The sequence below is a fragment of the Gouania willdenowi genome, chromosome 8, assembly GCF_900634775.1.
Source record: "Gouania willdenowi chromosome 8, fGouWil2.1, whole genome shotgun sequence".
Classification (NCBI taxonomy): Eukaryota; Metazoa; Chordata; class Actinopteri; order Blenniiformes; family Gobiesocidae; genus Gouania; species Gouania willdenowi.
The window spans coordinates 28,334,164-28,359,561 of record NC_041051.1 but is presented as its reverse complement, the minus strand read 5'-3'; the positions used below and the strand labels follow the sequence as shown (position 1 = coordinate 28,359,561).

The following is a 25,398-nucleotide window of genomic DNA, read 5'->3' as shown; positions in this document are numbered from 1 at the left end:
TCTTGAATCATTAGAAACCACGTGGCTCGTCTTTATGTCTCTTTGTGGTTAGGTACCATCCTCCTGTAATGACTTTTTTTGTCTCTTCTGAACATCCAAACAGATCAATATTGGCTCTCAGAGCAGGAAAGGCTTTGCTCTATAAATACAGCCTTACTGGTTTCCTCACTCTGTTGGACTACATTTCATTTAATATCCTCAAAGCTGGATAAACATACCCCTGATCTCACTTATCTGGATAAGGAAAACATCAAAGCCAGAGCTCAACTTGATCAAATAGCTATATGTGAGGCCTCAGCCAATCACAGAGCAGCATGGAACACTCAGGGAGAAGTGACAGTGATTCTGAACAAATATGGAGGTAGATTTGTGTATTTATTTATCAAATATTTCTGTGAATCAGGCTCGGATTGACCTGAGACTTTCAACATGGCTGCTGCTTGGTTCAAGGGTGTGCAACGTCGGATTTGTTTGGACTACAATGAAAACGTTAATGAATTATTTCATAAAATTGTCTTAAATGCAGCTTTGCAGAACAGCTCAATGTTGACAGGTAGTCATAGGTAACTCAGGATAAGAAAGCTGCATAGAATCTACAGGAGTGACTACACAAAGGGCTTTTTAAAACTACTAAAGTGGGTCTAATATCCTAAAAAAAAAAAAACACCCCGTAAATATTGACCAGCAGGTGTCCTCAGTGAGCAACGTTTGTAACTAAGGTGAGTAATAATAATAATAATAATAATAATAAATAATAATAATAAAAATAGACTTTCAATTGTAGCATATATTATGCCCTACATAGTTCATTTAGTCGACTAGCTACACACACACACGCACACGCACGCGCATGCACACGCACACGCACACACACACACCTCTCTCTCTCAGCAAGCTGCAGATGTATGCTAGCCTATATTACAGTGCTAAATATAAATGGGCACTGCACTAGTTATTCAAAAGAATAATATTTTATTCAAAAGAGAAAAAAAAACACTTCAATCAAAAATAAATATTTTCAATCAAAGAAAAAAAAAAGTGTTGAAATGCAAACAAATATTTGAGACCCAAATTATTTGCATTTGAAGAATTTTGTCTTTGATTAAAAATATTAATTTTAGAATAATAAAGACACAAATGTATACCACCCATAATATGGTCCAAATACAAAAAAGAGGACTTCCTTAAAAAAATACTTTTCAAAAAGAAAAATAAACATGGGACTTGTCACTAGGATCAATAAACTGCATTACTTTATATCTAATCATATATGTACACAACAGAAAAAAGTGGTTTTAGAGTACTTACACTTTAATGGCTTAGGAATCGCACCAAGACACATCTTGCATATATAGGACGTCAAACATAACCTTCAAATTTAATTTTTTTTTTTTTTTTAAACATATTGTAATCTTCTATTAAGTCAGCTATTAAAAACTGGAGTCAGAGTACAGCTAACACTTTGTTAGGGTTAACTGGGTTAGCTTGTTGTTTACATATTAATATTACACATTCTACCCATAAAATCTACATCTGAGGGCTAATTTACTAATGAAACGCATTTATTACATAGTCAGTCTCGTTTATATCAAAGTTTCATTTAAATGCAACATCGTATTTTTTTTTTCAGACTATTGCTGGAATATAAATGAGGCAGAAAATCAGAATTAGATTGAATATATTTTTACTTTGTTGCTCAGGATTCACCTGTTACAGTATGCTTAGTTATTTTGGACCAAACTTCATGTGCTTAATAACTATATAAATGAGTCTGAGCCTTTTCTGCATAAAAAACCAAAACAATTAGCAATAAAATTAGTAACATTCCTTTGAATGGACGATGAAAGAAACAATAGATTTTAGGATTTTGAATTCAAACTGGGTAAGAAAAAATAAATAAATGACATTTGTCTTTTAAATGTAACTTTGAAATCAACAATTGTGTTTTGTACGACAAAGGTGGAGGATTTTAAATGACTGAAAAGGTGTAAAACAAGTGATTAACTGTTAAATTTTTCTACACAAAACAAAGCTAATGATTTCATGGGTGGAAAATATTCCATTTAAAAATGCAAGTTTCTTCTTTTATTCACAGACTGATCTCGTTGAACCTGATGGAAAACAGCAAAGCTTTTCCTTTTATTCATCATTTAAAATTACACAAGCTAACTTTTTCTATGTACTTTCTGTTTATTTGATTTTTTATATTTGTTCATTGCTGCATTTTTTTTTTTTTTGCTAAAAGTGGATTTTGTTGTATGCAGATAAGCCCATGGTGTTTGTGTTTTAGCTCCCTCTGCTGGACATCTAGAAAACTAATTCATTTATTTACTACATGATGGCATTTGATCCTGATATTGTAACTTTTAGATTTTTTTTTTAAATTGCTGACAATTTAAACTAATTACTGTTTTTTTGTGAGCAATAAAGATAATTTCTGCTTTGAAAAAAAATATGTACGATATAATTTACTTACACTGATTGTTAGTGTCAATAACAATAAGGGTCAAGAGATGAAAATAAGAAAGGAAAATCCCCTTCAAATTAAAAGTACAAATCTTTTTTTTTTGGATCACGGACTAGGATTGAAAACTCCATGTACTGATTCATATCCATATTGCACTTGTAGAGCAAATTTAATGTGGCTTTATGTTAAAATGGTCAAATAAATGTTTGTAGGTAACCCTAACTCCTTGTACATTACAGCTTTTCCTCAGAAAAGTTATAAATAAGTTATAAATAAAGGCCATGAGCACTTCCTTAGCTCAATTCTCACAATAAACCACCGGTAATTCAGACTTTCCTTATTCAACACTGGATTTTTCTATGTTGTGTGTGCATAAACAAGACGACTTCATGTCTGAAATCACATTTATTGTTTGTTCTGATTAAAACTTAACCCTTTGTGTACAGTACAGGTTTTTACTCAACTGCATTGTTGTCTTTTTTGTTGTTTTTTTTAATGAGTTGTCATCCCACAATCATCTGACACACACACACACACACACACACACACACACACACACACACACACACACACACACACACACACACACACACACACACACACACACACACACACACACACACACACACACACACACACACACACACACACACACACACACACACACACACACACACGTTACAGCCAGTAACACAGGCTGTGCATCAGGCAAACCTGATGGGAAACTCTAAAAGCACCGATCTGAGAAGAAAAAAAAAAAAAAAAAAAAAGCACATCTCACACAGCAACGCAGACAAAAACCTGCGAGAGGCAACGGCATCAATCCGAGGGAAGATCACGTCTCAGCTCGCTCAGTGGTCCCCTTTAAGGCCTGCTTATTTAGAGTCCTTTATTCCAAGGACGTGACAATCACGTTTGTGTTCATCGTTTTTGTTTCCTTAAGCTCAATCAGAAAATAAAAAATTCTCTAAGGTTCCCCTTTTGCAGGACCGCAGATACAGAAAACGCAGAGCGATAGAAAATACAGAGCATCAAATGATGAAATCAACTCACGATAGTGGAATTAAGATCACTTATTCTTTTAACTACGTTGATAATAGAACTGCTGATGGCTCTACTAGCACCAGTAGCTTAAGTACATGTAGTTATATAGTATGTATCTATAATCAGGGTGTGGTTTGGCTCTGAACATTGAGTTTAAAACACTTGAACAAACTGGAAGGCTTTAGTTCTTGGTTTAACAAACACGGTTTTTAAAAAAAAAAACACAAGAGCGAACGTGCGTTTCAGAGCTGAGATCACGTCACGAATTAGGTTTGGCATTTTGTTCCTCTTCAGTTCCATCCTGTGAAGCTTTACAACCATCAGTCCGTGGTTCAGGAGGTGAGAACGTGAGGGGTTTCTCTCCCCCAGCAGATGTAAACAGGTTCAGAGGCAGGACGGGTATGGAGTTATATTTGTGCCACAACTTCTGCAGTCGGAAGCTCGAGTTAAATACTACACACTGTTACAAATGTGCCACAACTCTTCTTAACCAATCAGATGTTAGGAAGCAAATCTGCTTGCCCTCCAATCAGACGCAGTAATAAGATGCCCCTGTATTAAATGTTAATGTCTATATAAATAAAGCCAGTGACTGTAGAATAGTAAAAACTGTTATTTATAGGTTTAACAGAGCAGCAGACGTTGAACGCAGTTTGTGATATTGTCCAGGTTACAGTTCGCTACTTTTATTGCTGAAAATTACAGAAGTGACTTATACAGCACAGCGACCTAATTGTGGAGTCTTAAGTGTCTCATCTGGTGGGAAAAAGATGTTTGTCCATGTCTGTTCACACTCTGGGGTGGAACAAAAAAAGTGGAATCTGGCTTTTACTCAGTAAAGTAGAACTGCTGTAAAGTTAGCGTAACAGGTTCGCAACAATTACAAAAGCGACTTTTACTTTTGTAGATTTTTAAGTGTGCATCTAGTAGGAAAAATGTGACGTGCAAATAGTTCTAAAATGTGAATTACTTTGTGTGAAACAATTATGACTTCCTATTGTACTTAATGTTACATAAAATGTCTATAAATAATGCAGTAACAAGCATTTACGATCTAAACTACCATATTATGCTTGTCTACATCTGTTCACACCCTGGGGGAAGAACAAAACAAGTGGAATCTGGCTTTTACTCAGTAAAGTAGAACTGCTGTAAAGTTAGCGTAACAGGTTAGCAACAATTGCGAAAGAGACTTATACAGCAGCGCCATCCATTTTGCAGAATTTTCAGCTATTTGGCAGCAACATCTAGTGGGGAAAAAAATGAATTATTTTGCGTGAAAGCATTTGGACTTCTTATTGAGCTGGAAACCCAATGTTTACATGAGATTTCTATAAATAATGCGCTAACAAGCATTAACTATCGACATTAAATTTGTCCATGTATGTTCGCACTCCTGGGATGAACAAAAAAACCCAGTAGAGCTGCCGTAAAGTTAGCGTAGCAGGTTAGCAACATTATGGAAGCAACTTATACAGCAGCAGGACCTATTTTGTGGAATTTTCAGCTATTCGACCTCAACATCATGTGAGAAAAAAAGTGTGACTTGCGAATCTTTGTAAAATGCAAATAACTGAATTTCAACTTCTCATTGGGCTAGAAACCCAATGTTTACATAAAACTTCTGTAAATAATGCGGTAACAAGCATAAACTACCATAATAAGTTTGTCCACGTCTGTTCAAACTTTAGGGAGAAAGAAAAAAAGTGGAATCTGGCTTTTACTCGGTAAAGTAGAACTAGCGTAACAGATTAGCAACAGTCAGATTACAGTACAAAAATCACAATAAAAACTGCGTTTTTCAGTGTCCAAAACAAGAAAAGTGCCCCGAGTTATGCTCTGATTGGCTGAGTCTATTGATGATTGGCACCTTCTTCAGCCAATGTAACAAATGAAGCACGCCATCTTAAAAAAAAAGGTGCCGTCGTACTGAGCCAATACAAAGCAGCCTCGCATGCAACGCAACGTATAGCCTGGAGCGACTTATCTGTGGATTCTTTTCTCTGAAAATATTAAACTATTTTAAACATTTTTTTTGTTTTTTTAATTATGGCACATACTGCTTGTAACGATGTGGACGGTTTGAGAACTCAAGTGTTGAGTTTGAGAAAAAATCTGAACGATGCGCAGAAATTGTGGCACAAATATGACGACATAGACGAGAAGTAAACACTCTTTGGCACATCCTAACAGAGAAGGATGTAAGAAAATCCTCATTGAACCTCCGCAGAACAGACTGTTTGTTCACTTTCTCATTGACTTGTCTCTCTTCAACATGGAAAAAAAAAACACACACACACGTGTTGTGTAAAAGCACACGCTATGTCCACACACACACTCCTAAAAGTTGGCGCAGCCTAACAACACATTCAGAGGCAAAACAATAAATAATATTTACTTGGGCTACAAGTGTTTATAAAACTTAAATGTGTGGCCTTTGTTAATTTCGAAAGGAGCCAAACGGCCAACGGGACCAGCGGCTGTGGAGCAGCAACACTGATTGTACAGAAATATGTGCATATAAGCTATCAATAGGTGCTTTAAGCTACATTCAATAGAAATGTACTCGTGGAGACAAAAGTACACCTTAAAGGATAATAACAGCTGGATTATTTCCCTTTTTTCAGATGTGCTTTCTGTTTTGCTCCCTTAACCAATCGGAATTATTAATTCCCTTAAAGGGGGCGTTTCATTCAGTCAACGTGGAAAGTGCCTTTTAATATTTAAAGTCTCAAACCGAGAGTGGACATGAGCAAAGTGAGAATAATCTCAGGCAGGAGTTCTTTTTAAAGGATGTGATGGAGACGAGTCTGTCCTCAGTCCAAAAAGCGTTAAAGTTAGTCTGCACTCTGAGGTAATTACTTTCAAAAAGAAGAAGAAGAAGAATAAAGAGTTGTAGTTTGTTGTTTAGGGGACGTTTGTTGGACCGAGGACAGACTTTTAACGCTAACATGTCATCTTTAAACGCGAGCGACTCGAAGCAGAATCTGTTGCTTTCTGTTTTGTCTTTTAATACTAGAGCGAGTTATGGCACCACCTTGTGGTCAGAACTGGTAGTAACATGGCTGGCTATGCTAAATCTGATTCACTAAAGCTAAGTTTTACTAGCTTAGCTTGCTAAGTTGAGTATATATAAACTATAGTAATGAAATACGGTACATGTACACGAGCAGAAGCTCAGTCTCAGAAATAAGAGCTACTGTAACAGCCTCAATCACTCAGTGAATGACGCAGGTACGAACGCGGTCCAGAGGAGAACCTGGACACTCAACGGAGGCAAAGGCAAATGCAAAAACATCAGTCCGTCTATCTTCGTAACCTTGGACAGCTACCGCGTTCTCCTCGAGCACGGACGAGCTCGAAGCGCGATGGGAACCAGTAACAGTCTAAAAAAGCTGCTTCAGAAGGTGCTTGGTGTTCTGAGGGCTCTTTGGAGGAAAAAACAGACCCAACTAAGCCTCATGAAGGCTCAAGAAAGGACAAAGAAGAAGAAACAAGAGGGCGAGGGCGGCTGCAGGAGAAGAGCTGGAGCTCACGCCGTCGGAGCGGGGAGAGGGATCGGAGCCGGGGTGAGGGTGCGTTTACTCTCCGGGGCCAGGACTAACTCCCTGGCAGTGATGGAGACGCCGCGCTCGCTCAGAGGAGTGAGGGAGCGCCTGCTGGGGCTGGAGGCCAGGGTGGGCGTGGAGGTAGAGGCGGAGCCCTGGACTGTGCATTGGTGGGCGTTGCCCGCTTTGGGAGCGTCGGGCTTGTCGTAGTTGATCTGGAGGATGTGCTGCTGGAGGTGTCTGATCCAGTCCTCCTGCACCGACAGAGGCCCGTGAAACTCCACCTCACAGAACCTGGACAGAGGCAACGTTCACAAACACACCTTTGATTAGGGATGCACGACAGGGTTGGGGTCAATGAATTTTGTAATCGCATAATTGATAGATAATTATAACAATAATTACAATTGTAATAATCTGTTGCTGTCGTAATTGTAATTTAGTTGAGATAATTGACTATGTATTGTAATTGCTATGAAAATTCTATAAAACTTGTCAATTATTATTTAATGCAAAACTGGGGAACCATGTTACACTTCTACGCATGTAGTGAACAATTTGCCCACACCAATAATATTAAAACCTATATATTCATAGATTAGGAAGCCGAACAAGGTAATCAATAGATAGGAAGGAAATTAGATGATAGATATTTGTTTTTAGTGTTTTTACAAGACATGCAAGAGGAAGATTAACTTTTATTAGGTTATTTATTTCTGCTCACTAATTGTGATTAATTGCAGTTATTGAGAACAGAATTGTAATTGACTTTCTGAGGATGAAAAATATATGTAATTTAATTGTAATTTGGAAAAAAAATAAAAAATCTGGTCACTGTAATTGAAAATCAATTTTAATGGAACATGGATAATTGAAAAAGTAATTTGTAACTGAAAAATAAAATTGACCCTAACCCTGGTGCACGATTATTACGCGTCCCGATACTTAACGTCTCTTTGATTTGTTTAAAAGGCCAAATATATTTTGGATTAAAATGATCTTTTTTTAATTGGTTTATAGCCAGAAAGGTTAAAAGTATTGGATCAGTTTGAAATTATCTCTATTCTGGCTTCACTAGTTCAAAGGTGTTTTGTTATGCTTTATATGAAGTTTCAGAAAGTGTCTATTTGTATGGTTACCGTACAGACAACACCCAGTGCTATTGGTACGGTTACGGAAGTACAAGTACGTATCGTCTTAGGGTTAGGGTTAGGTTATAACCCAATATCGCAACAATTTTTAGTGTTAGGTTTAGTGTAAGGTTTAGTCTTAGTCACGTGACCTAAACTGGCCTAATAAGGGCGCTGCTTACGGATAGAATGTCGGTATATTGATACGGCAACCGTACAAATAGCTACTGCCAAAGTTTTAACAACGCAAAATCCCCTTGTAAACACAAGTGAACACTTTTTAATACAGGGTTCCCACACTTTTTTCACAACAATGTTTCAAAACTTTTCCAAAAATATTTTACCAAATTTCCATGACTTAGTTCTGAACCACTAAGATCTATTCGGGACCATTAGAGAGCAATAATGAGCACGCCAGTGTACCACAGTTAGTATCAAGTTGTGTCCATCACTGATCTATCAGAGCATCCTACAAAGCAATGCCTTTGACACACATTTAGCAATATTTTTTAAAACACGATGCATCAGCTATTAAATGTAACATTAAACAACTACTAACTCAGTTTGATGCTTAATTATAAGATAACAATTTCAATTTGCAGACACTTTTATTCAAAGTGAAGAACAACACAAGGTGTTAGGGTTAAAGGACTTGCTTAACGTCCCATAGTATTAGCGAAGGTTGGATTTTAAACGTTAAAATAAAATAGACTATTTCCAAAACAGTTAAATTAATCCATGACTTTTCAAGACTGGAAAATAGTTTTTTTCAAATTCCATAACTTTTCCAGGAATGTCATGACTGTGGGGACCCTGTTAATAGTTAAATAATGTGTGGTGAGACACATTGAGTATTTTAACTGTTAAAGTTCAAGGTTATTTTCAAGTCTGATGCATTAATAATAGATATTTAGTTCATAGTGTTATGGACTATCACCTACATAATGATTCCAGAATGTTTTTCATTTAGTTATTAAGGAAAATTAAGTCTATGGGTCAATGATGTTTAAGGATTTTCATCCATGGTTTTTTACAAAATAAGGATCATTGGATCAAGTCTGCATGAATATTATGATGGAAAATAAAATGAGACATTCTTTGAAATTTTAATACAAAAAAAAAAAAAATACTTAAAAATAAATTGGAATAGATTTAAAGTCATTTTAAATATGTTTTTCGAAACAGCAATTGGAAATTCAAAGTGAGTGCATAAATATTTAAATGTACACCAAGATACTACATCTCTGTTATCTTTATATGCATATAAACCCTTTTACCTGAAAGAAATGCATTTGGATTATTTTATCTACAGGCTACAGTTGCACTCAATTTAAATGTTACGTTTCCAGGAAGTATTTTCTCTAAGGTAATATTATTTATTGTCCCTGCACTGCATTATGGGATGTGGTTTTCAACCCACCGGCACTTCAGGGTGTAGAACTTCCCCACCAGTTTGACCAGTGGGTACGAAGGTGGTTTGGGCACGAGGGCGGGAACGGTGCCGGTGCGAGGTGCCTTTGGAGGTCCGCTGTCCCTCTCTGAGCCATCGGAGCAGGATGGATGCTTCACAGGCCGACGCTCAAAGCCTGGGAAGCAGAAGAAGAAGTTTGGTCAAAGAAGAAGAAAAGCTGTTCATCCAAAAGCACCTGGAATACATAAGCATTAGGAGATACAGCGGGAAAAATAAGCATTGAACATTAATTATATTTCTAAAGGTGCTATTGACCAATTTCTTTTCATGTGTTTTTGGAGTCATTTTTGTTATTTTATGCATTTTTGTTGTTGCTCAGTGTAAATACATTTGTTATTTTGTGTATTTTCAGTAGTTTTGAAGTTATTTATTGCAATATACATTATAATCATGTTTTTTTGGAAAATAAATGACCCTTCACCATGAAGAAGATGAACCTGTCCATCCTTTCTGTGTGGAACCTCTCCTGCCTCGTATATTGAGCACTCATGAAAAGGAGCCATTCAGCACTCGTCAATTAACATTAGCTTTGAAATTGAATTTTCAATCTCAGCATGGCGGAAGTAGCAAAACTCACAGCAGAACTAGCGAAAACTTATTTTTCAGGTAGCGTACATGCTCATAATCGATCTCAGTATGAGGTAAACTCAGACCGTGACACCGGGTTGAAAAGGTATTTAACACGTCACCATTTTTCTCAGTTAATATATTTCTTAAGATGCTATTCACATTCTATTTTTGTTATGTATTTTTGGAGTCATTCTGTGTGTTTTTCTGTTATTTTTGTGTTATTGGAGTCTGTGTGAATATGTGTCCGTTTTGTATGTTTTGAGTAACTTTGTGTTCATGGAGTCTTGTTTTTTTGTCATTTTGTGCATTTTCATTGTCACCTTGTGTGTTTGTCTGCTATTTTTGTTTTTGTTTTGTGTGTTTTTAAGTGTGTGTAAATATTAGTCTGTTTTGAGTCATTTTTAAAAAAATAATTTGTGTAATTTTGTACATTTTCTGTTGCAGCGGGTAAAATAAGTATTGAACAAGTTGCCATTTTTCTCAGTAATGATATTTCTAAAGGTGCTATTCACATGACATTTACACAGGATGTTGGCAACAGCCCATATAATTCCAAATATATTTCCTGAGGAAAAATAGTGACATATTCAATTCTTCTTTTGCCAGCTGTAAACATGGTACATGTATTTGTGGTATTAAAAGTCCAGAATAACTTCATCAGATCATCAGAGGCTCACGTCTTCAAAACTAAAAATAGCTGCAGCATCACTTTGTGCTAAATTAACCGTCTGAGTGATTCAGTGAAAAACGTGTGAGCAGAGTGAATAATTTACAGCTGTTTCTGCACACATTGAAAACGCACTTTAAACGTGACACCGTTGCACGTACAGTGTTAAGCAGTGTCTGAAACTCCTTTGAAAGATAAAAGTATGACCTCATCTTATCTGAGTGAGCGCAGCTCGTATAGATTGATGGAAGGATGGTGTTCTCCCGCCTCGGAGGGAAGGTGCTGCTGGTCCAACAGGAAATTATTTTCATTTTGAATGAGGATGCAACAGCATTTTGCTGTTTTTTTTTTTTTTTTACTTTTTTCTGCAAGTAAACCTGAACCAGACGAGACTTCTCACCGGTATATAATTATAATGACTTATATTTATACCTGAAAATGTCTTTAAAGTAACAAAATACCAGATACCATTGCACACTGATAGCACACACCAAGGTCTCTGCCATGTTTTGACTACCACTATCAGCACAGTATAGAATTCAGATAATATTATAGGGGCAATTCTGGCTCCGTAGTGTAAAAAATGGGGGCATTTTTTAGATGATTGGGGGCCATGATAAAAAAAAAAGCTTGGATATTTTGATCGATTAAAACGCACAGTAGCTTCTGCCAATGTAAATAAATGAAAAAACGCACTCTTTCTTTTTCAGGAAGAAGTTTGCAAGTATGGTGGTATGGTAGCTTTTACAGAAACAAGACCTTAAAAACAGTAAAATGCAAACACAAGTATAATACAAGTTTACTTAACATTTACACATTGAAAAAAGCTCCAAAAGCTGACTCAGACCTACTCTTCATGGGCTTCTATTTTATAGCATATAATTGTATATTATTTTAAATGTATAATTTACATTTGTGCATGTTATTGTATGTAAATAATAGTTTTTCTCATTCATAATCAAACTATTATCTTTAAAAAAAACACAAACAGCAAAAAATAACTTCAATCTTGTTCATTTTATATCTGATAATAATAATCTGATAATGACTTCAATTTATACTGGTGTTATACCTCAAAATATTTTTAAATTAACAAAAAAAAAAAAAATGTGGGTTTTCTCTTATCAGATCAAAAAACAAAAAAGAACAAAGAAATACAAAAATTCAGAGAATACGTTTTCTCTCAAATTGTCCAAGTTAAGGATTTAAGAATGAATTTCTTTTTCGAGTCATTTTTGCACGAAATCTTAAAAAGATTATGAAAAGGAAATCATTAAAAACAAGCTGTAAACAGGACGCGATCACATGGACCTGCTGCATCACCTCCTACCTCTGGGCAGACGCACGTTCAGCTCACTTCGTGCCACCTGAGCCTGAAGCGGGAATCCTCCACCGCCGAGCCACGTGAACCCGGGGCTGCTACGCCCCGCCTTGCCTGAGGAAGCCTGTGAGGAGCTGCCGGTGTCACCGTCTGCGTTTTTAGAAGAGCCCGGCTTGACCTCGCCACTCTGCGGTCGCCCCAGGCTTGGAGTCAGGGAAGAGGACCAATGAGAGGAGGAGGACGAAGAAGAAGAGGAAGGAGCCTTCTGCGCCGAGACAGAAAGGCAATGATCAGGTTCGGCCGACGCAGTGAGAGGTGAGCTGCTCTTCTGCAGGTGGAACACAGAAAGGAAAAGACGACACGCACAATTAAAGCAGAACTAAGTAACTTTTTCACCTTAATAAATCCTTTTCGTAGTCCCTGTGAGGGTAATACATGTGTTTATGGTGATTGGGGGGGGGGTCTTTCATCTCCCCCTGCTGTCTCTGGCCAGAAAACCACACTTGCAACTTTCCCTTCTTGTGATCATTTTGACCCCACGGGGTGAGATCTTGCATGGAGCCCCAGATCGAGGGAGATTATCAGTGGTCTTGTATGTCTTCCATTTTCTAATAATTGCTCCCACAGTTGATTTCTTCACACCAAGCTGTTTACCTATTGCAGATTCAGTCTTCCCAGTCCAGTGCAGGTCTACAATTTAGTTTCTGGTGTCCTTTGACAGCTCTTTGGTCTTGGCCATAGTGGAGTTTGGAGTGTGACTGTTTGAGGTTGTGGACAGGTGTCTTTTATACTGATAATGAGCTCAAACAGGTGCCATTAATACAGGTAACAAGTGGAAGACAGAGGAGCCTCTTAAAGAAGAAGTTACAGGTCTGTGAGAGCCAGAAATCTTGCTTGTTTGTAGGTGACCAAATAGTTATTTTACTGAGGGATTTATCAATTAATTCATTAAAAATCCTACAATGTGATTTTCTGTATTTTTTTTTCTCATTTTGTCTCTCATAGTTGAGGTATAACTATGATGAAAATTACAGGTCTCTCTCATCTTTTTAAGTGGGAGTACTCGCACAATTGGTGGCTGACTAAATACTTTTTTGCCCCACTGTACCTCTGGAACACCATGACAGACAAGAGACTAAGTGGACTCGCCCTGATGAACATTCATCATGATATTCCTATTGATTCTGAGGCCATTCTGCGGGAGTTTGAGGTGACGAGAGGCGTAGAGTTGATTTCAAACATTATTACATTAATGCCCCACAGACACATTTATTAAGTTGAACAAAAATGTGCCACTTTTTCTCCTATAAGGGACAGTACGTGTGAGTGAGTTATTTAGTGTGGATGTTTAGGGGAAGGTCTGGGTTAAAACGCACTCAGCAATCCATCTAACTGAGCTTTTCATGTTTTTCAGAGAAGTAGCAAAAGCAGCAACTCCCAAAACAAGCATTTTAAAACAAAATAAGCTATAATATATATATATATATATATATATATATATATATATATATATCCTCTTCATCATCATTAAAATATAACTTTATTATTTACTATGTGATAACTTAAGTGCCATGATGTGATTTGGGTGTATTTGGCACTTTATAAATAAAGTCTAACTGAACTGAAAGGAAAAGCAAGTGCTGCACTTTACAAAAAAACCCCAAAAAAACATCCTTTTAAGGTTGAAAAGCCCCTCCAGACACAGAAAGCAGACCTTATAATCCACTATGATCCTTTAGGAGAGACTGTGAGGCCCTCAGCCATGTGCTTTGTGTGCAACATGACCTCAGAATACCTCTGAGGGAAGAGGGGATGAAAATTCCTAACTGGACGATGAAGGAGGAGGAGGAGGAGGAGGAGGAGGAGGAGGAATTTCACCGGCAACAAGAAGTTACAGATCGCTGTGAAAGGAGCCAGACTCAGTGTCTGAGCTTAAAAACCAAACTGAGAGAAGTGTAACCTGTGAAAGCAGCCAATGATTCAGACTTCTTTCTAAATGTGTAAACTCAATCTGACAGTTCACACACACACGCAAGCTCTGGCTAATTTCCTCATACAGGTTGCAACCGCCATGGTGACTGTCACAAAAAGAGCTGCTGCTGATGTGTGTATGTGTGTGTGTGTGTGTGAGAGAGAGAAAGTGATGGAGATATCAAAGCAGAAGTTCGAGTGTGGGCGTTTGAAAAACATGTGCTAATGCAGCATTTCGTCACTGATTGCTTCACTGCATCATTTGGTTTAGGAGTTTTAACAAAAGCCAATACAGACCAAACTATCCTTTATTACCGTCTACTACTGATCCATTCAGGAAACAACAGAAAAGGCAAAACACTCCTTAAATCTCACTGTAACACAGTTACTTCTTGAACAAATGTCCTGTTCTGCATCGTTCAGCTGAACCTGCTTCATGGAAACAAGATGAGCTGCAGTGCTGTGTAAGATCGTGTCATTTTTCTGCTGTGTTTTCTTTTTCTCACACCTGACGAGACCAAATCCGTCTTACTTGAAATTGCAACCTATTTCTGTGATTACTACTGCTGAAATCATATGAAAAAAGGCTTCGATTTTTGAATAAATTGTGTTTGAATTTGCAGCATTATGCAATATCTCATAAATGATCTGATTAAAGACAGTTATTTTGGCAGAAATAGGCCATAATTAAAAAGAGTTTTGAGCAAGTTTCACAATATTATACAGCCGATACATTATTGGTCAATATGAGCATTTTTCTTCATTTTTCCAACAACCCTAAAAGACAATATGAAGGGTTAAACTATTTGATTAAATAGCCTTAGCCATTTACCCTTTGATGCTGCTCTGCCAGCGCCATTACGTGCTAAGCTAACCTATGGGACTGGTCACTGTGGAACGCAAAGATTAATTTGACCTGGAGAGACGACGTCAACATTAGCAGCGCCTGGAAGGAATATGGGGTGGAGAAGTTTTTTGTTTCATTGACTGTAGTTCTCATCTTTACTGTTAGACATCTGCAAAACAAATGCGCATTAATAGATTATTTGGTTCTCGTTTGTACATTTTGGGAGGAAAACAAGAAGAACAGCAGATGCACTCAAGAATATTGGACAGCTAAAAGAAGAAAGAAAGTCTTAAAATAGCTCATAAGACAGAGTTTGGAAGAAATATGAAACAGCTGCTGCACAGTAAAAAAAAAAAGTTTTGAAAGATATGGAGGAGACCTTTTTATATTTTAGAAACCTCATTCAACAATCTTATCTTTAGAATTTAAAAGCTGCATGTTAAATGTGCCCTAATGGAGGATTAGAGTCTTGGTAACAGGTACAGATCTATTCTTTGTATGTCTTTAGCTGCATTTCTATTTCCCTTGGAAATGCGCTAAATCTAAATAGCTTAAAGGGTCCATGTTAAGCTAAATCAACTTTTCTGTGCTTTAAACATCATAAAGTGCTATATGGGTTTCATACACATGCCCAAAGTGTTTTTTTCATTGATTCCCTCAATCGTTAGTTAGAGGGTGATTTGCTCCTTTCTTACTGCCTCGCTCCAATTTGATGACGCGTTCCCACTTTGATGACAAATTCAATGAGGCACTGAGCTGGAGAAGCCGAGCCTCCAGGATGCTCTCTTTCGTGACTGACATGTAAACAGACACGCCCACAAAGGCTAGCATTTCAGCGTCCTTCGTGCAGTGCTATGTATGTATTTTCTACAGTCTATGTATGTACCGGTGAACGCCCCGCCCCCACGGTCTGTCTCTTGTTTATAAAGCAGCATGAGCTCGGCTACGGAGTGGGTGGGAGGAGGGTGGGCCGTCCTCTGGCCCTACGTCACCGTGTGGGGAGGAGGAAGTCAGTGTCCCGTCTATAGACACGCCCACTCATGAATATGCACAAGTAGGTCGCAAATCAGCCCGTTTGTGTAGAGTTGCTCAGATAGTGACTTTTCAGAGGCTAAAACTCTGGAAAACAGGCGAGTTTGGGAAAATAAACCTCAAATACTATAATAGAAAACTGGTAAAAAAAAAAAACCTAAAATATCGCTAAAAAGTAGGGATGTAACGATTAATCGTAAAAATCGATTCATAGGTATCACGGTTGACATCGATTTTCTGAAAATTGAATCGCAGTACCTTTTTTAACCAGCAGAGGGTATCCACAAGTGTAGGCGGCGGGTGGAGTCTGCTAATACTTTCTTTCTGGCCGCCTTCTACTTTTAAATATGTTAATAAATGATTCATTACCCCTTTAGCACCGAAAGAATATCTGTAATATTACTTGAATATCTGTAAAAGTCACGCTTTTCTATTAGCTCTGTCTGCTAGCATAGCTTCTCTTCTTCACTGCAAGATATCTGCATGCCAACTGACCACTGTGTTACCAGCGCCCCCTGCTGGTCCAAACAAATATGACGTAAAAGTCCAATTGTTAAGGCACAAAATACATTTTCAGTTGCACTTTTAAAAGAAAAAGAACTATTATGCAGTTTTGCATTGTTTATTATAGAACCAGAATTTAAATTAATAGGCTTCATTTTCATTTGTATTATTCCTTTATTAATTTCATTCAAGATTTATTTTTAGTTAAATTGCATTGTTTTGAATAGTTTATCAAGGAATTCTTTTGACAATGAAAAATAAAAGGAAAATAGTACAGTATTTTCTAGTTTTTTTCTCAAAAAAATTTTTTGTCTACAGTCCCATTATGTAAAATAAATCGGGAGAGAATCGTATCGTGAACCCAGTATCGTGAATCGAATCGTATCGGGAGTTGAGTGAATCGTTACATCCCTACTAAAAAGTTTTGATATTTAAAAGTATCGCAAAAGCGTAACAGAAACACTTTTTCTGGTCACATGACCACTTCTCATAGATAAGAACGTGTGGACAGAGGAGGAGACCAAAACATTTCTTAGTATTACACTTTAAAATTATTACTGCCACATTAGACATGAAACAACAAACGAATGCAGAGTGTTATAAGGAAGATTGTAGCATCCATCTTACTGCAGCAAAGTCTCGTGGGAAGAGATTTCACGGGAGTCACGTGGCTTCAAAACAACCTTAAATGGAAACACGTTCAAAGTACAATTATATTTTGTCGAAACTTTAGAAATATCATTACTATTTTGCAAAAATCTGTAATGGAAACATCTTGTAAGTATTGTTTTAACACAAGTACAACCTTTGTTTAACAAAGCATTGTAGGCAAAACCATGTCGGGCCTCAAATTTTCTGTGATTATGGAAAAAAACAACGTAAATCAGAGAATTAAATTATGGCATACAATATGACGCGGAATATACTCACGTTCACGTTTTGCGAGAATCGCATGTTTTATTGCATGGTTTTGAAGAGATAAAAATACAGACATGTCAAACATTGCGCACACATTTTTACGACAAAATTTTGCAAAATTGTGAGGTAAAATCTCTAGATTTGAGCATATTGTTTACCTTAAATAATGATTTGGTTGTGTTTAATTTGTCATCAATTACATAAAATAAGGGAGCGCTGCAAAAACTGAAAAAAAAAAAAAAAAATTCGTTAAGTTGAGGTTTCGTTTATTCAGACAAGGTTTTTCCAGGAAATTCTTATCTCCCGACATGTTTTGACTGTCAACTGCCAGTCTTCCTCAGAGGCGTTCGGCTGATCACCTTTGAAGATTCCTTTGAAGTTTCACTTGACATCCATGTAATAGTTCCAGCGAGATTCACTTTGTCTTCTTTTTTAACGGTGTTAAGATGAGGTTTCGTTCAATCAGAAAAATTCAGGAAATGTTTATCTCCCGACCTTGTCTGAATAAACAAAACATTAACTTAACATACTGTAAAATGGTGGAACTAAAACACATTTTGGTACACCCTCAGACAGAATTCGAAAAAATTGGTAAAATCGAAAAATTGCATCACCTATGATTCTCATATACACAGATGAAAGCTGAGTCCTGTGGTGAATGCACTCCTCCATTACTGTTTGGTTATAAGTGGAGCCAACACCCAGAGCCCATTCAGGTTCACCTGTCTAAAAAGCCCAGCTTTTCTTATAACAGGGACATTGTAAAAGGTAATCTATTCTGTATGTGTGTCACATCACAGCTCAAGGCGAAAGCTGCGACTGTGACGCAAATGCAGCAGAAACTAATTCAGGGAGGAATAAGAAAGACAGGCGGGGGGAGAGAAGAAAAAAAAACCCTACATTTTCTCCTTTCAACAGCGAGTCGTAATTTATCTGAAGATGAAACATAAACTGCCAGGCACTCTGGTTACTATGGCAACTATCAAGTCAATAGCCACCTTGTTCTGGCATCCATCCCCGAGTGTATGAAAAAAAACAAAAAAAAAACCACAGGATCTACAGTACGGCTCAAAGCTGTGAGACGAGACGACGCGTCTGAAGCTTTCTAAGACACAAAATGTCTGTCTCGCCACCGGCTGAGCCTCATCAAATCAGACGCCATGACGGACGTTTATAAGCACAAGGTGTGAGCGTGCCAGGGTTTGATCACTCATTGTACAGCTGGGTGGTTTCTGTCAGTGATAAATCGACAAACCTCAACATGAGGTGGCGAGTCATTAAACGTCCGCAGCTCCTCACCTTTTTTAGGGCGGATCGGCTGCCCTGCATGTAGCTGCGGTGCATCTCCAGCACCTTCTGCGGACGGCTGCGGATCCACGCGCTGAGCGTCTCGATGGGCGAGCCGTTGACGCACCATTCGGTCACGCCGAACTGCCTCAGGTGGGCTCGGGCGTGGCTGGCTAAAGCCTTACGGTTCTCGAAGTAGAAGCCGCACAACTCACAACTGGGATCTGGAAAACACAAGACAAGAAGTGGCAGGAGTATCTGTGAAGTAGGGCTGGGCGATATATATCGAGATTCAAGTGTTTTCTGTTTTGGTGATAAAGAAAATTTCAATATCGCCTATATCGATATGTATATTTTTGTATTCATATATATTGCGCCTTAACACAGACCTTCCTCTAAACAATTTCAATTCAACTTTATTTATATAGCGCAAATTACAACAATAGTCATCTAAAAGCGCTATCAAAATATAAAATTCTTAAGAAAAAAACCCAATAAGCCACACTACAGAACTCACTCGCATGTGCTGTCCAGAAAAAAGCCAAAACTGTTTTTTAATAAATGTGCCTGTGTGGCATTTTTCATCAGCAAATTTAACCCTGAATTGTCTTTCTGGTCAGACTTCATTTAAATTTAAATGATTGAGATTTATATCGTATATCGTGATTTTGAGAAAAAATATTGAGATATGAGTTGTGGTCCATATTGCCCAGCCCTGCTGTGAAGATTCCTGTTCCTCCAGGAAAGCGAGGAACACTCACCCTGGTGTCTGTGTTTGTCTGGAGAGGGTTTCTTTTTAAGGGAGAAATCTTGTGAAAAGCTTGAGAAAGACTTAATTGGATGTTGTGACGAGGGCTCTCCATCAGCCGTGTGGGCCTCCTCGGACGGAGGTCTCTTCCCTAACGGAGACATCCGGAAAAACTTCCCAGTCGGTGACGAGGACGATGAGCCCAAACCCTGCTTCTGGAACCTTGACCCCATCTGCAGGAGGCTGAGTGGAGATTTGCGGTATTTGGAGGACTGGTAGCTGAAAGCAGCGGATCCCTCTGTGCCGTCCCATCGATGGCCGCCTGCTCCGTGGTTCGACTCTTTCTTCACGCTTGGGTCGGATCCCGACGGGCCTTCCAGGCCTCTCTTGTGCATGACTTCCCTCAGGGTGTCGATGGGAGAGCCGTTTACCGACCACTCTGTGATGCCCATCTGACGGAGGTGGGAGCGGGCGTGGCTGGAGAGGCCTTTACGGTTCTCAAAGTATTCCCCACAGAACTCGCAACGAATGTCCCTCGTAGGCTCCGGTTCATGACTCACAGCTGAGGAGAGAAAAGTTGACATTTGGGATGCGAATCGACAGTGATCACTTACATTACTTTACCTTCTAATCATGTAAAGCACATTGAATTTCCTTGTGTATGAAAAATCTAAATAAATTAGTCTTTGCAACTTTACAATCACTGCCATTCACATCTTGCACACCTTTTATTTTGAAAATCCTCCCAAATACTCCGAGGCCAAAATTGGTTGGCACTTGTTTCCAGAACAAAACCTGGCCAAGGAAATTCTTGGACTATACTCCCAAAATTTCACTTTAATCTTCTTCAAGGCAGAAATAATGACACTTTGTTTCATCATTTAACTCTAAGGTTGAAGGGTAATTCATCTTTTATGACTGGGCACGAGCCAGATAAAATTACATTTCCTTCAAACTTCAATTTGCGCAGATACAGGATACCTGTAGTGGAAATGTATTATTTTACATACAAATGGTTTAATGTATTACTGATAAACAGAATACGTGCACGTTTATTTAAAGCTGCTGGAGACAAAAGTTTTTTTTTTTAATCAGATAAAGGCAATCAATAAATCTAAGATCATTAACGCAGCAAAAAAAGATGTGAAATGATGAAATTGCAGCTAGAAAGTGTGTTTTGATCGCCACTGTAAACACTCGTTTTTTTTATATTTTCGGAAAAGTTTGGTGCATTGCATTGATGGATAGAAGTGTTTTCACTTCATTCTTATTGTTATATCTTAACTAAACGTGCTTTTTAATAAAAAAAAACAAAACAAAAAACTACATTTAACAGACTTTTTTGCATTATTATATACATCAAAATACAATCCATGGGGAGCAGCCATACGTTTCTTTGGTGCCACAATTTCGTTATTATTGTTTCATTTATTACTACAACACAAGGTTGTGTTGACGTGAGCTCTTGTTGTACATCGGAGCAGCCACAGCCAGCTTCACTGTTTGCATACGAGAAGTGACGGTGATCCCTCGGTAGGAAAGAGAGTGGAATTAACCTTGGCTGTTGTATAAACACTTTTAAAGAAAGCGACCCATTTAAACCTTTAGTATTAAATATGATTCATTGATATTGCTTAGAATCAACTATTTATTACAGGTACCCTTTAGTAAAGGTGAAAGTAACAAATTGCAAGTACTCACATTAACGTAACTGTGTAGCTTTTATTGGTATTTGTACTTTTTGAGGTATATTTCTAAATCAGTAATTTTACTTGTACTTAAGTACATTTGAAAAGAAGTAATTACTTTTCTACACCCAACCGTTACTGAGTAAATTATTATTTTGTTTTAAAATGATCAATGGACATCGTGAAAAAAATGTAAAAATACAAAAAGTGACCAGACAACAATCAAATGCATCACATCATAGCCGACCAATCAGATTAAATGTAATGCACGGCGCCAAAACAGCATTGAATGCCAGTTATTTTCTCAGTTTTAGAGTTCATAAATGTAAATATAATTAGAGCCTGAGAATCTTTTTAATTTTAAATTGAATTCATTGGTGTTATTTTATTTTAAAAAGAATTGTACATTTTGACAAACCTTTTATTTTATACAGATGTTTTTGTGGAAAATAAATTACGTTCCAGTTGTGCAAGATTTCATCCTCTTCCTTTTTAAGTTTATACATGAGATGTTTACTGTATGCAAGGGAACCATGGCAAGATTTATTACCAAAAATAAATGTGGGGGGTGAAAGTAACTAGTAACTTTTACTTGACAACTATTTAATCGAGTTACTTTTTACTCGTACTTCAGTATTCTATGTATGACTTACTTGTACTTGAGTATAATTTCAATCACAGTAGGATATATCAATACATATCATTAGATCTCTGCCCTTAGATAAAAAAGCAGGCACATTACCAAAGTTGAGAGGGAACACATTGTCAGAGCTGCCCCAGCTGGAGTTGAGAGATTCAGCAGCTTTATCCACAGACTCAGGCCTCGTGACCTCCACCTGAATGGGCTCAGGCTTCAGTTTGAGAATGGACCCACTGGGCGACATGGCCTGAGCTGCACTGGACTTTAACGGAGACCGAGGAGGACTGGAGGGCCGGGCAAAGGCGAAGGGAAGGCGGCTGGCGAAGGTGGACGAAGGTGACGATGACGTGGAGAGCGGAGAGCGAGGAGGTCCCGGAGAGGACGGGGGAGGAGTTTTCAGAGGTTTGAGAGGAAGAGCGCAGGGCAGACCTCGCCTGGTGATGATCTCCCTCAGGGTGTCGATGGGAGAACCGTTGACGGACCACTCGGTGATGCCCATCTGGCGCAAATGGGAGCGGGCGTGACTGGAAAGCCCTTTGCGGTTCTCAAAATATTCCCCACAGAACTCACAGCCGATTTCCTTTGGAGGCTCACCTGAAAGACAGCGACATTACAACACGAACATTTGTTGGCGTGAAGCTTTTGGTTTCTTTCCACATGACACTTACTGTGAGGAACAGCCATGAGCTCCCCACTGCTGAGACGGAAGACCTGCATGGAGGACGACTTGTGGCGCTTGGCTGTTGGACCGAACGAGGCCGAGGACGAAGAGGTAGCTTTGAGTGTCATGGTTTTCTTGTAGTGGAGCGATGAAAAGGAGGAGGAGGAAGAGGAAGAGTGGCTCAGCAGGGAGCGCTTTGTGGAGGTGAAGCGGTGTGGATCGGGGTGAAAGTCCATCTGCATGGCTGTGTGCTTGAAGTCGTCCGTGTCCAGCAGCTGGTTCAGGAGGTCGATGGGGGAACCCTTGGATTCAGAGTACTCCACCCCAAAGTGGCGAAGGTGGGCTCGGGCGTGGCTCGACAGACCTTTGCGGGTCTCAAACCAGGCCCCACAAAGCTGGCACACAATATCCTTGTTGGGGTCAACTTCCAGTGCTGCAGAAGGGGGAAAACCAACCAGCTTGTCATTGCATTTCTGCTCCATGCCTGATAAAAGTGTGAGCAAACTCAAAAAACGACAAGTTAAAACAGCCCAATGATCTTTGGAGCTCTTTAACCTCCATCTTTGGCGTGACAGAATAATTCACGTCAACACTTTACTTGAAGTTTTATACATAAAGGCTGACATTACACTGTTTAGATGACACCTGTCATCAGCATGAATAAGGTGTCATGAAGGCTGTCATTAAGTGTCTTTCACTACGATAATCCTAATCCTAACCCTAACTCTACCTAACCCTAACCCCACTATATCCCGCCACCTAACCCAAAAAATGCCAACAAATACACTAGGCAAGGACTACAAAACAATACAAAAATGATAAAAATGTGTGTTGTTAAAATGAACCACTGGGTCCGCCGTCGTGTCATGCTGGATGAGTGTGTGAGCTGACACAAAAGGTGATCTAAAACGCAGACCCACATGCTGAAACATATGAAATCACATATCGGAGAAAAAGAAGAGTTTCTTACTGAGGTTGAGAGGAGCGTCATCCTCGTGCGGCGCCCACAGCGGTTTGCCTGCCGAGATGCTGGTGGGGGCGCAGAGGCTCGAGGTCAAGCTTTTCAACCCCAGAGCCTTGTGTTCCAGCGAGCGTAGAGGGGATGACACCGGCAGCAACGAGGATATGGGGGCTTTCTTCACCACGAAGGGAGGGGAGGCGGAGTGAGCCGGATCAGGAGAAACACCCAGAGATGGTGTGAGCGCTGAGGAGGAGGAGGGCGGAGCTGCTTTGGCTGCTTTGGCCAGGAGGGAAAGAGGGATGGGTTTCTCATCTACATCCATGTCTTCTAGTTCCTCATCCTTTGGTGAAAGAGACGGGGTCCTGATGGGGGGAGGGTCTGAAGGAGGTGAGCCGCGCTTTCTGCCCGCGTGGCTCTCCTTGGCACGTTGACGGTGGACGGGCTCGCCAATGGAGATTCCCAGTTGGCGTAAATGGGAGCGGGCGTGGTGGGCGAGTCCTCGTCTGGTCTCAAAGTGGGCGTCGCACACCTTGCACTTCAGGATTTTGACCCCTAAAGAGAAAAGACGAGATGAGCCAAAGAGGGACTGATTAGGACAGGACGTTTGTAGCAACAACATCTATTAAAACAGGAAATTTAAAACATGACGACAGTTTACGCCTTAGTAACGTTGAACATACACTGAACGGTCGTCACCAGTTTGAAAATCCTGCCATCAAAAAGTTCCAGGCTGGGTCCGAATAGTCCCTCCTATCTCCTTTCCTATCCACTTTTCCTTAACCTCTGGAAGTGTTTAAGTGGCGGCCACGTAAGGAGAGTTCCAATTCTCTAAAAGCTGAGAAAAAGAGGCTCAATGCTTCCTTTATAACCTCCTTTAGCCTAGGAAACACTGATGCATCCTTTACCAAAGGAGAACAGATAATGCTGACCCACAATTCCTTGCAGCAACAACATATAAAGGGACCCGCTCATCTGAGTGTTCAAGGAAACTCACGATGACTGTGACGCAAAATATGTAAGTTATGAATGCAATAATATCCCTTGAACAACTTTAAATAATCTAAAACCCATATCTTATGATATGCAAGCCATGTTATCAGATTATAACTGAGGTAAAACAGAGCCCTCTGTCGTACAAGAAAAAGCTATCAGAGACATTTTAGCTACATTATGTTTTATTCAACATATTTCATCCACCTAGTAATGCTTTGTACATTTGTATGCCTACAATGTAACTTAATAAAATCGTAATTTTGTTTGATTAAAGTCACAATACCTCAAGATTGAAGTCATAATATTTCAAGAATAAAATAGCAATTTTATGAGAACAAAATAGCAATTTTATGAGAATAAAATGTAAATTAAACAAAGGATCTCGTCTGTCTTGCGGCCACTAGTGCACTATGGAGAACGTGGAACATTTAGTAAGATTATACTTAGGTTTCACACATGGTGAAACTTAAAAAGGAAGAGACCAAATCTTGCACAACTGGAACTTAATTTATTTTCCACAAAGGCATCGATATAAAAAACATGGTTTGTCAAAATGTACAATTATTTTCTAAATAAATAAACACCAATGAATCAGGCTCTAAACATAGTTACATTTATAAACTCTAAAACTGAAAAAATAACCTCCATTCAATGGTGTTTTGGTGCCATTCATTACATTTAATCTGATTGGTCGGCTATGATGTGATGCAATTGATTGTTGTCTAGTCATTTCAATTTTTGTAGTTTCACAATGTCTGTTGACCATTTTAAAACAAAAAATATTAATTCACTCAGAAACGGTTGCGTGTAAAAATGTAATGAATTACTTTACTTATTTTAAAACATACCAGAGTACAAGTAAAATTACTGATTTAGAAATACACTCAAAAAAGTGCCCAGAAAAGCAACTCAATTATAGTAACAAAAGTA

At 38.7% G+C, this 25,398-nt stretch overlaps 1 protein-coding gene across 1 annotated transcript in view; it reads right to left on the bottom strand.

Annotated features, from left to right (window-relative positions):
* Positions 1–3,102: 3,102 nt before the first annotated feature.
* wizb (WIZ zinc finger b) overlaps positions 3,103–25,398 on the bottom strand; it is a 43,524-nt gene continuing 21,228 nt past the window's right edge. Inside the window, exons 10-17 of the mRNA XM_028454665.1 lie at positions 23,485–24,027; positions 22,522–22,947; positions 21,956–22,447; positions 19,539–20,087; positions 18,790–19,001; positions 12,228–12,546; positions 9,610–9,775; positions 3,103–7,353 (exon numbers count right to left, since the gene is read on the bottom strand). Coding sequence (XP_028310466.1) covers positions 7,044–7,353; positions 9,610–9,775; positions 12,228–12,546; positions 18,790–19,001; positions 19,539–20,087; positions 21,956–22,447; positions 22,522–22,947; positions 23,485–24,027 — 3,017 coding nt within the window. The 3' untranslated portion in view covers positions 3,103–7,043. The remainder of the gene's footprint in view (positions 7,354–9,609; positions 9,776–12,227; positions 12,547–18,789; positions 19,002–19,538; positions 20,088–21,955; positions 22,448–22,521; positions 22,948–23,484; positions 24,028–25,398) is intronic.